This window comes from Carassius auratus, chromosome 28, assembly GCF_003368295.1.
Source record: "Carassius auratus strain Wakin chromosome 28, ASM336829v1, whole genome shotgun sequence".
In the NCBI taxonomy this organism is placed as follows: domain Eukaryota; kingdom Metazoa; phylum Chordata; class Actinopteri; order Cypriniformes; family Cyprinidae; genus Carassius; species Carassius auratus.
In genome coordinates, this window is record NC_039270.1 from 21,829,529 (window position 1) to 21,842,032 (window position 12,504).

General features: G+C 36.7%; 1 protein-coding gene across 2 annotated transcripts; it reads left to right on the plus strand.

Moving 5' to 3' along the window:
- Positions 1 to 1,087: 1,087 nt before the first annotated feature.
- bcl2l12 (BCL2 like 12) lies at positions 1,088 to 12,217 on the plus strand. Of its 2 annotated transcripts, none has more exons than XM_026208432.1 (8): positions 1,088 to 2,327; positions 8,194 to 8,368; positions 9,363 to 9,627; positions 10,100 to 10,313; positions 10,862 to 10,978; positions 11,220 to 11,293; positions 11,444 to 11,701; positions 11,921 to 12,217. In XM_026208432.1, the coding sequence occupies exons 1-8, from the start codon at positions 2,303 to 2,305 to the stop codon at positions 11,960 to 11,962; spliced, it is 1,170 nt and encodes a 389-aa protein (XP_026064217.1). In that variant the 5' UTR covers positions 1,088 to 2,302; the 3' UTR covers positions 11,963 to 12,217. The 2 variants fall into 2 exon arrangements, with proteins under 2 accessions (XP_026064217.1, XP_026064218.1); XM_026208433.1 differs by lacking the exon at positions 1,088 to 2,327 and adding an exon at positions 2,606 to 3,816.
- The last annotated feature ends 287 nt before the right edge of the window (positions 12,218 to 12,504 follow it).

The window sequence follows — 12,504 nt, forward strand, 5'->3', positions numbered from 1 at the left end:
TTTCATCACTCTGTAACATTCATAGGTTTTTTTCCCCGTCAGATCCCATGAACTCACTGTAGATTTGTATGTTTGAATGTGTGTGAATATGAAAGAGAGAGACAGCAATAGAGAGAGACAGGGATAACATTTGAACATGTATTTATCATTAGAATTGTGAACTTTTTAGTGTAAACCCTTTTGTGGAATTACTAAACATTGAAATAAAAATATAACATTGAAAAGAACTACATGCATGTGTGTTTGCCTGTGTTTTCAGTCTGCATCATGCAAATTATTTTTAATTTTCATTTTAAGTAGTTTTAATTCTTGGTGCATATACCAGAACACTCTTATGAACACTCAATTCCTTTTTTTTTTTTTCTCATCTTTTCTCTAGAGTAACTGTGAATTGGTTAACTAGCAGCCGTTTGGGTTGTGTTTACTTCTTACTGTCACTGAACAGTAGCATTTCCTGCCTGTGTGCTGGTGGATTTCCTGTTTTTGTTACTTACATCACCACACCCATTGAAAATAATGTTTTGACAAAGCTATTCTCACAGGGACTCGGACAGCACAGCAGTTATGAATAACTTTGATGTCATAAGATATTTTCATCTCACATACCAGAACACAAATATTGATAATATTGACACATGGTTATATATTTGCACATAATAACCAAAGATAGATTCAAATGAAACTTGGTTGAACAGAATTTCCTTAGGGCACTCACAATGCCGATCAGGAAACTGGAACGGATACACTTAGAGGTCTGACTCTGCCCAAATCTGAGATTTATCCTGCAAATTTCCGGGGCACTACACTTGATGAGTTTAATTAAGGTTGATGTTAACGTGCTGTGGAGGGCAAAGCACGCAAATTTCTTCGTTTGAGGAGAGGTCACTATAATAGTCACGTCTCTTCTATTCCCATAAGGCCTCGAGTCCCCAGTCAGTCTTTTATCTAGTCTGTGTGAACATGGGGTCTCCTCCCTCAAACTCATCACTCCATCTCTACGCCTCCCTCTATCTGTTCATCTCTTGCCCTCTGCACACAGTCGTGGCCTGTGGTTCTCACATCCTCTGTTTCTCATGCAAACCTCCCTGGGACAGCTGAATGAGACAGAGACAAATTCTGATGCATTTGACTATCGTTTAGATTTTAAAAGGACATTTCTTTTTGAGTACAAGTTAAGCTCAGATGACAGCATTTGTGGCATAAAGTTGATTAGAGCCAATAAATAAATAAATATGTTCCCTAAATGTATATGCATATATAATAAAAACCAATTTAACCACATTGCTACCATGAAATGTAATGCTGTAAACCCTATAACCTAACAACAAGTTTAACAAAAAAATATATATAAACAAAAAATGTGAACAGATTTATAAAAAATACAAAAATAGATATAAAATGACAAGCTTCACATTTCTGCTTTTAAAACTCCCCCCCAAATTGGCCTCATTTACTTCCATTGTACAAGTGACTCACACTAATGTCGATTTTATAAAAGAAAACAAAGGTCAAAATGCTTTTGGTGTTAATCAGCATTATGCCATGCATGAATGCTGCTGATTCAGAATCCAGAATATTCTTCCAGCAACATGCCTCATTTGACAGATCCTTTTCTAATCCAAAATTATTAAAATATTGGGCACATGGCAGGTGGGCCTGATAATCAAAAGTAAAGCTAGTCATGTTACAATTCTAGCACACAGGTTAGGGTTCCTTTACTATATAGCTATATACTATATTTACTATATAGAAAATAAACAATAAGAACAATTCAGATACATTTCATTTTTTTTTCTGGGGTAGCCAGTTTGAACTTTGCACCACATTTGGAGTCCACCAAACTCTCTGTGTGTGTATGTGTGTGTGTGTGTGTGTGTGTGTCTCTCTCTCTGAGAGTTCTTTGCTGGTTTCCTGTCACAGAGGAAGTGCCTCACCCAGCTGTGTTGCTCCCTATTGGCTCACGATCAGGAGAACAGTGATTTTGGGCTGATAGGGTGGCCGAGCGAGGGATAGATAGAGGGAGTGCGGAGCGAAGAGAGGGACAAGCAGTCAGGACAGGTCAGAGGGTAGGCAGGAAGAAGAGCGTGCACAGCTAAATAAAGACAGGCAAGATGAAGAGAGCAAGTGAAGGAGGGTGCAGACGCGAGAGCATATCATCTCTGCTAAAGAGGAAATAACTCTGAGGTAAGACATCAGAGAGCAGATGAAGCTTCAGAGAAGAAAAACATAGTTGCACGGACAGATATGAATTTACAAGTAGAAAGAAAAAGCTTGAGAGTTAGTCAACTTTGGACGATGAAGAATGTTGCTGCTAAGAGGCTTCTGTGGTAAATACAGATTTTATTTTCATTTCTGTACTGATATTTTCTGTAATTTCTTGTTGATGAACGACAGTGTGATCTTTAAAAATGGTGTACACTTTCAACGGTACATAACCCTGAATATTTGCCAAACTGTATATTTCTTAATCTCTCATTTCTTTCTCATAAATCTGAATTTCCTCTTGCTCTTTTTTGGTCTTGTCAGAATACCTTTTTTTCTTGTTTTTTTTTTTTTTTTTTTTTTTTGCTAATGACTTACCTTTTCTATCATTTCTCATCTAAACTGTTCATAACATGTTACTATTCTCTGTTTCTCAGTCTGACCGTCCATCTCGGTCTCTCCCAATCCTTGTACCAGTGTCTGATTTACAGATGACGCTGGACGGGGTTTGGGGGGGGCTGAGGGAGGACAAATTCTCCCCAACTTTCCTGTCATCAATAACGACAGTCACCAAATAACTCTCTTTTCTCAGCGGCTGAAAATTATGTTGGTTTTTGACTGAAAATAAACCCTATTTGGTGAAACACATAACTGAGTGCTTTTATTTAACTTTTTTTTTTTTTTTTTACAATTATTTTACTTTAGAGTGCATTCACTTCGTCAAAACAAAAGTTTGTCTTTAACATCATGCAGCACACAAGACTGACAGAAGTGAACATTAAACCCTATAAACAAAAGTAAACATTGCAAACAGACATTTGTATATACTACAAGTAGCATAAAAATTAGGAGCTCTACTCTAAAAAAATAAAGATGCTTAAAATGTCCTTCATACTCTAGCGATGACATCAACAGTTAAAGGTTTTTTTTTTTTTTTTTTTTTTACGAATCCTCTTTCTTACGTTTTTAAAATCTGAAGAACCTTCTTTCGCCGCAAAGAAACAGAAAGGTTCTTTATGGAACCATTAAGACAAAAAGGCTTTTCAATGGCATCGTGAAGCACCTTTATTTTTAAGAGTGTAGACTACTTAAAAATGGTCGAGCTGAGGAAAACTCTAGTCAATGAAAAGAAAGTTTGTTAGGATACTGTACCATTTTAACATAGCATACTGCAAGCTTGAACCCTGTCCATTGGGAAAATGGCTTCGTCCATCGCTGCTCCTCATGACATGCGCAGTGCTGAAGCACTACTGAACTCGGTCACTCCGTAGGACGGACTAATTATTGACGCGGTAGTAGCGAAACCCGTGTAGGTAAGGCGAGGCTCTGCCGGTATCGACAGGGGAGTATCTAAAACAGCGATATGAATCACAGCTTCACATCTGATTTGATTCGCTGTGAGATCTGACCCACGTCTGAACTCTCCAATAACATCAGACACAAGTGACTCTTAACTCGTCTGAAGTTTGACAGCTCGCGCGGACTGTATCCGTTTTGATAATAGTAGGCAAACCTTGTTTTAATAACACTGACGTTGTCGTTGCGTTTGGTTGCGTTCAGTTTTAACACAACTCCGCTGATTCCTTCGGACGTCGAGGTGACATTATTAACCAGGTATGAACTTTTGTTTGAGACGGATATTTTCTGGTGATGTTTGATTTCATCCAAAACAGTCTGTTGTTATCCTGTTATCATAATTATGACTGTGAATATTTACTTGACTTCAGGTGTAAATGGTAGCTTTTGCCATAAAAATAGTATCACGGATTCTTCTTATATGTCAAGAGTGAGGCAGAATTAATGTAAACTATTTTATTAACATGTTTTTCCCTTAGTTTCAATCAGTCATTAATTTATGCGTTAAGTACTAACTTGATATTTCACTGACACACAAACAGCCCACATCTCTAACCACATCTATGTGATGAACTTTGTAGGTGTCTATTTTGGCTGTTAGTAACTTCAACCTTTAGTAGCTATTTACCTACAGACATACTAGACATCTACAGAGTTAGTTATTGATCTGGGGTTTAAGTTTTTACATGTAGAAGGCCACTAATACAGCCTTGGTGTACAACTGAAAACATTCAATAAGGGTTGCGTTTCTACATGTCAGTGTGTAAAAACAAAAGCAGGGAGCCACAGTCACCTGATGACACTGAGAGACTTCGAAACGTTTGACTCTCTTTGCTTGTTTCACTTGACAGGTAAAATGAAAGGACATTGTATTTCACTTGTCTTTAACATATAAAATGCTATTCCAGCCTGGCCAGGAAGGTGTCAGTCTAACAGTTTTGCAATGAGGTAAAGTCCTCTTCTGATCTGAGTGTGTATCTCTGTATTGTGAGGGATAAACATGCCACTACAGCAGAAGCTGGGTGATGACGATGTTTTCTCGCTTCTGCTGTCGAATCCACACTAACTGGTTAGAATTGTGTTTGTTTACATATTTCTAGCCTTTTATGGTATTATGTAAAAGTATACTAATAGTCTTTAGACCACCTCTTATTTTACATTTTACTACAATTATGGGTATATTTAATAATTCACGTATGCATTATTTCTCACGTAAAGTCCAAAGCAACATAGTAGTTTATATATATTAAATAAAAAACTCATTTTCTACCATAATGCGTGTGCCATAAAAACTGGCAGGGTCTAGTCTCAAGCAAGTGGGGTGAGGAGGAAAAGATGAACAGGTCCAGTAACAAACACATGAAAACATGTCAAGTGTTTTGAGTTGTGAAACTGCCTTGTTCTGCTAAAGAGAGAGAAAAAAATTGCATAAACACAGTGGAATTTACAAGTTCTGTTGAGTCGTAATAACCTGTAAAGAGGAGTGAGTTGCAAGCAAAATGCTCACAGTGAATGAGAAGAATTACTGGATTGATAATATGCTCCACAAGAACGGTCTTGCTGCTGTTCTGATGACAGCTGTCTGATATTAGATTTCTATACCACACACACACAAACACACACACACACACACACACACACACACACACATAAATACACTGATATGTACTAATATATATATATTACCATGAAGACACAAAGTCATGTTTTCTTATGAGTTAAACAAAATCAAGAAGAAATATCTGTCCTTGGGCTACAAAAACTTGTTTTCCCTTTCAATTAAGTTTATTTTCTGATCCCATTTGAACTTTTTAAATCATAAACTCAATTCATTTTGGTCCGTTTCTCTGTCATTTTTCTTTCCGAGTGGATCTTGAATTAAGAACCTTTGAAGTGTTGCTAATACAGCTCATTTTTTCTCCATGGACACTTACATTTAGAGATCATATTAAATAAAATATTGATAAATTCCAAGTTTAATCCAGTAATCAGGCATCATATCTGCAGAATGGGGTGCTTCTGTCTATGATGGGTATATTTTGAGATATTATGCAATCAAACAGAAACCCTACTTAGAGGGCAGTATATATAGATGAATGTTGTTGTCATGTTTGAAATGTTTGTGAAAGGCTATAAATGACGTAGATATATTGACTGGGGTTAACAGACTGGAACTTCCAGCTCTCATTCTGTGTCTGTGTATGTTTGCGTGAGAAATAACTCATGTAGCCAATGTGTCTGTAGTTGTACTTTCACTTCCTTCATTTCACCCACTATGAATTGAAGTACTGTTGAAGTAACTCACTTCTCCTTCAATTGGATGGATCATTGGCTATATTTCAAAGTGCCCCATTAATGGTTTATGAAAGGTTCATATGTTGGTTTTAGGGAGTCCCCAATATCAGGTTGACAATGATGCAAGGTCAAAAAACACATTTATTGTCTTATATTATGCTTTTATTTTTTTACCCTATTTTCTCAACGACTCCCAAACGATTCGCTCAACGATTCATTTTTCCAAACCCCTCCTTTGGGTGACGCTAATCTGTGGTGATTGGTCGATTCATCTCTTTTTCATTTCATCATGAGCTTGTAATGTCCAAGCGGCAACCTCTCGCTCTCTCTGATATGGCATAACATCTGGAAATTACCTCATATATAATAAATCACAATTACATTTCTTTCAAACTCATTTATAAATATTGCCCCAGTAACTTTTTCCTTGTAAACAGATTTAACTAGGATATTACACTATATACATTTTTTGGTCTACATACTGGAAAGTTTTTTCATTTATTTTGGAGTTGTCCTTGCTCAGCCAATTTTTGGTCAGATTTCTGTTCATTTGTAAGAAAATATATCATGCCCAGCTTTCAACTTTGTTTTGAAAATGTTTTATTTGTTTTTTTTTTCACTTATGACATGTCATTCCATAAGGAATACTATTTGATTAATTTATCACTTTTGCTGGCAAAGTTTAGTTTCATAAATGCAAGTAGGGCAATTATGAACCATTGTTTCTTACTTTGAAATCAGAAGTTAAGCAGTACCTAAAATCTATTTACAATCTGACAAACAAGAAAGCTGTTAAGTGTATTAATGTATGTAAACATTTCCATATATGTATGTAATTTTTTTCCATTGTAATTTTGTTTTTCTTTTCCTTGTGTTCACCCCCTGGCTACTGTAAAATGTTTAATTTGAGTGATTCAATTAAAAAAAAAAAATGTAAAAAAAAAAACCCTCTCTCTCTCTCTCTCTCTCTCTTTCGTGAAGCCAAGGAAGGGATTTAAATTGTAATTCGTCGACTGGCCGCTTGGAGGTCAGGAAGTCATTCCCATAGACTTATCATGTTAAAAAGCATTACAGCAGAAATAAACGTTTATGGCCTTGTACAAAAAAGGTTTTGGTCTGTATAGCTAATTTTGTCCTTCATGACAACTGTGATAGGGGTGATTTTTTTTTTTAAATATATCTTATCCCTTTTAAGTTATATTAAGCCTTAAAGTTCTGTATAATTAAGGGTGTGGCCACTTGAGTGACAGGTGGATTGCTGATATCACTGCTGTCAAGGCAGGTGGGCTTGGCTTCAACACCCAGCCTTTTTGCCCATATTCCCAAGATGGCGACGGCCCTCTCCGCCCACATTGACATAAATCAACAATGTTTTTTTTTTTTTTTACAAGATATGTACTTTGAATCAACTTAATGTCTTTAACAGCATACAAAATAATTTCTGCTTTTCATATTTTTATTAAAATATTATTTGTGACCCTGGACCACAAAAGCAGTCTTAAAGGTGCAATAGGAGATCTTGGAAAATACAACAATTAGCCTGATAGTACTGAAAGCGAGCGTCCCACCCTCACTGCAATTGTCGTCCAAAGCCACGCCCCCTGAACGCATTTATGCTCACAGACCAGAATACCAGAGACAACATTATACAAGATAATTACTGCACCTTTAAGTTTCAGTTTTTCTAAATTGAGATTTCTACATCATCTGAAAGCTGAATAAACAAACTTTCCATTGATGTATGGTTTATTAGGATTGAACAATATTTGGTCGAGATACAACTATTTGAAAATCTGGCATCTGAGGGTGCAAAAAAATCTAAATACCATAAATAACACATATAACACACACACACACACACACACACACATATATATATATATATATATATATATATATATATATATATATATATATATATATAGTATGAATATTATATAATACATATTATATAATACATTTACAAAATATCTTAATAGAACCTGATCTTTACTTAATATATCATAGTCTTAATATCCTAACTCTTTCTTTTGAGAGACAATAACATTTTGCAGGATATGCAATAACTTTGCAGGATGTTTTCATTCACTTAGAGCTGTGTTACACACTGCATGAAAGATCATTTTCAAAAATCCATAATACAGTAGGGACACTAATGCACAATTCTTCACTGAAAATTACACAAACAAAGTGTGCATTGAACTCCGGTTAGTCAATGCTCTGGTTTTGTTTTTTTACTTGTGGAAAGAACATTGGAAATCCTGAGTGGTGTTTTTTATTGTTGCATAATATGAAAGTGTCCTCACATTTGAAAGAGTTTTGGTTCTCTCTCTGTCTTAGCGATGGCAGACGGAGTGGTCAGGCCTGCGTCCCCCTCACCCTCCGTCTCCCTCCTGGAGATCAAAGCAGAGGCACGGTTGGTGCTGAAGTCCTTTCTGCGTCACTCTCTCTCGATTCCTCCTGGGGAGCGCCCTGGAAGGATAGGAGGAGAATACAAGGACCCAAACAAATACAGGTGACACAAATCATTCAGACCGAAACAGAATTAAACACTGTAATGAAGCAAACTTTAATTCACAATTCATTTTGTAAGTACTGAACATCACAGACATATACAAAGACATTTTACATTTAATCATTTAGCAGATGCTTTAATCCAAAGCGACTTACAAATGAGAACAACAGAAGCAGTAAGGGTCAACAACAGTATACAAGTGCCATGACAAGTCTCAGTTAGTCTAATACAAAACGCATAGCCAGGTTTTTTTTTTTTTTATAAATGAAAAGACAAGAAAAGAAGGAAAAGTGCTAGTATTAGTTGGTTAAGTGCTGGCGAAAAAGATGAGTCTTTAGCGTTTTTTTTAAAATGAGTTAAGACTCAGCTGTTCGAACTGAGATTGGGAGACAATTATATACTTGTTATAAGCAAGCACCAGAGATTATCATAATCTATCTGACCTGTCTCTGAAGTGGACTTTTTAATTCCTTCTTGGCTTCATTCATGTTATATTTTATTTGATTTTAACCTGTTTTCGAAAGAATAGTGGAAGCTGGAATAGTGCCGGATGAATCATTTTTTTCATCTGTCAATCATGAATAATTATTTGAATATATAAACTGTTGCTAACCTCACTATTGTGACAGTTTCTCAAGGATCCTCACTACTAACTCTAACAAACATTTATTCAGTAGTCCAGGGGAACTGCTAGTGGTCATCTAATCTTGTGTTATCCTTCATTATGTAAACATGCTAATTTGGGTAGTTTACCCCAAAAATGAAAATTCTGTCATACATTATTCTCCCTTAAGCTGTTCAAAACAGCTCAAAACTGAGTTTCTGGACACAAAAGAAGTTATTTTGAAGAATGCTGGTAACCAAAAGATTGCTGGTCCTCTTTTACTTCCATAGTATGAACTGTCCTTTATTAGAAAATGTACCTCTTCAAAAAAGTTGAATATTTTTTGTTAACATGGAAAATGAAAAGGATGATCCATCTTTCTCTTTTTAGAGCCTCAACAAAAGACAAAATAAAGAAAGATGCAAATGGATGGGACTCCTTAGATGAAGAGATCAGTGCCGTAGAGGAAAAGAAACATGGCATTAAAAATTTAATAAAGAGAAGACTGAGACCCCGTTCATCTTTGATCCGCCGTGCTAAGAAAGACGGCAGTTCTGACCCGACTCCAAACAACACCCTGGAGAAGCTGAGTCAGCCGGGACAGTCTGACAAGCCATCAACAAATGGAGCACACAGTTTACCCAGAAAAACTGAGGTAAAATCACAAACCTAAGGCCTTTTTTATAATGCCAAGCAACATAGGGTTTATTTGTCAGATAATATGTCATTTGCTCATTTTATGTAGCTTCAGAAAAACCTTGCATTGCAAATGAATTTGATAATCAAAACTTAAAAGTGCATTTTTAAAATGAATTGTAGCCTTCTACACTTTCAGCTTTTATACTTTGACTTGTGCTCATGATGGTAGTGTGTGACCTCTTAAAACAGGCACCAAAATAAATATGCATTGCCTGACATAAGCAAACACTGTTGACTATATCTGTAGAGGCCAAAACTGGTTATTGTTTCATCTGGTGCATGAACTTCAAAGCAAATTAAAAAACTTTTATGGGTTCAGTATTAAAAATTTACTGAACAGCCAGTCAGCAAAGATGCATTGCAACTTCTTTCTTAACAGTATGTGCATTAACATTGCTCTTCAGATTTAATGAGACCTTTTCTTTTAGGAAGAGATATTCCCACCATCCTCTGCATCTGAAGAGGAAGGTGACAAGAAATCGGGTGACAAAAATAAGAAAAAGAAGAAAAAACTGAAAATATCTAATATACTCAAAAAAGTGTCATTCAAGAAAGAAGAGCCTCGTCCTCAGCACCCAGCCTCTCTGAATTTAATAAGTGCTACAGATGCTTCAAAACATGAGGATAGTCCTGTTTCACCATGTAAGTTTCAGAAGTAAAAGAATTTCTTTAACTTGTTTTCTGGATACAGAAGTTGAGACACAGTTAAGGATGTTTTAGATCGTCTTATTATGCCTGAAGTCTCTTCTGCTCACCAAGGCTGCATTTATTTGATTCAGAATACAGTAAAAGCAGCAATATTGTGAAATGTTATTAGAGTATAAAGTAACTGTTTTCTATTTGACTGTATTTTAAAAAGTAATTTATTCCTGTGATTGCAAAGGAGAAACTTCAACAGTCTTTAGGGTCACATAATCCTTCAGAAATCATTTTAATATGCTGATTTGCTGCTCGAGACACATTTCTTAACATTATAAACGAAAAACTGTTTTTTTTTCTCCATGATCCGTTGCTAAATAGAAATGTCAAAACAATAGCGTTTATTGAAAATCTAAATATTTTGTAGCATTTTAAAAAAGGCACTTTGCATCAGTTTATTGCACTCTTGCTGAATGAAATCTGAAATCCTACCGAGCCCAAACTCTAGAATGATAGTGTGTGTATGTGATATGTGATCTGTTTTCTCTCAGCTCATCCCCCTGAGTTTTATGACGGCGTGGCAGAAACTCTGGACAGAATCGCACAGAAACACAGTGTGAAAAAGAAATCCCCTGTTAAACCAGAGCCTGTGCCAAGCGCACACAAAGGTACATGTGAAACCATAAGCCAGACTTGTTTAGGTTTAAATGTGATCTTAACGTTCATAGTAGATGCATGGTCAGTATCAAAGCAAGAGCAGTTGAATACTAAACAGATCTGTTGTCTTAGATACAGAAATTCATATTCAGTCCTTTAACAACAGCTCATTTTTATAATGGATTGATGGTCTAGCTGATGTTTTTTGACTTGTATTGTTTGGATATTAAGTTACACTTCTTTTCATTGTAGACAGTGACAAAGACGCAGTGGTTCAACAACTAGTTCAGATATTAACTTCAGAGGGGGATGCCATAAACGGGAAGGTACAAGTGATCCCTAAGTTTGCCAGTCTTACTGGGATAAAGAGTAATCTTGGCTTCTTATCGTAAAGTTTTTCTGACCTAAGCAGTGTTTTGACTGTTCATGGTTATTTTTAGTTGATTAGTTTGTGTTTATCATTGTTAATGTTGTAGATAAACGCCAACCCCTTCCTGCGGTCCACCCTCACACGCCTCTCCTACCCATCGTTTGCCAAACTCCTCGACACGTACGCCAGTCAGAGTGAGGAGCCCCCCGCTCCGGCTCCGGTCAGCCCTACGCTGCGGCGTCTCGCCATCACCATGGATGTGTCTCGACGGGTGGTCACGGCCACTGGAGTTCAGCGTCTGACCGGGTATGCTGAACGCTACATGGAGAGCTTCGCACCATGGGTGAGGAGTCACGGAGGATGGGTGAGCAGTCTACTTTTGGCATTTTGCTCAGTCTCTCTAGGACAGGGGTCTCCAACCCAAATTCTGCAGGATGGTAGCTCTCCAGGAGCAGGGTCGGAGGTCCCTGCTCTAGGATGTGCTGTGTTTTGTATTTGCTACTTTCCTCCAGAAGGGGGCAGAGTTGTCAAGTAAACGTTGTTTTTTGTGTGTGTGTGTGTGTGTGTGTGTTTTCATTTGCAGGGGAACATTGCAGACCTGGACGATGTTCTGGAGTGTGATTGACCTCTGTTCAGTATGAACTCTGAATCATGTAGCATGACCTCTGTGAGGAAAGGACGAACAAGAACCAGCCAACTGGGCAACTGACACTACTTGATTATATGGTTTTTGTGCTGATGTATTTATTTTTTTACTTGTAATTTGACTTTTATACCAAAATACATGATTCCAATCATCTACTGTTGTATTGCATCCTTATTTAGTTGTAATGTCCTTAACAGACATTAATGAAGTACAGAAAATTGGTTTTTTGGTTGACCACAGGTTCTTTGCAAGGGTATTTAACAAAGAGTGCAATAATACTAGGATTTACTTTTCCACCTGCTGTATACAGTACATTCACTTTATATTCATTTAATCATCGTCTCTTAAGCACAAATTAATTAAGGCATTTACCTGGTAAATGAATTTCTCTGAATTCATCTGAGCCTCTTCCTAAGTGGAACTGCATAATTTATGTGCACATGCATATCACTATGGAAGCATAGTAATGTAATATGCAAAATGACAATGCAATATGTAAAATGGCAATGCATTTCTGTATT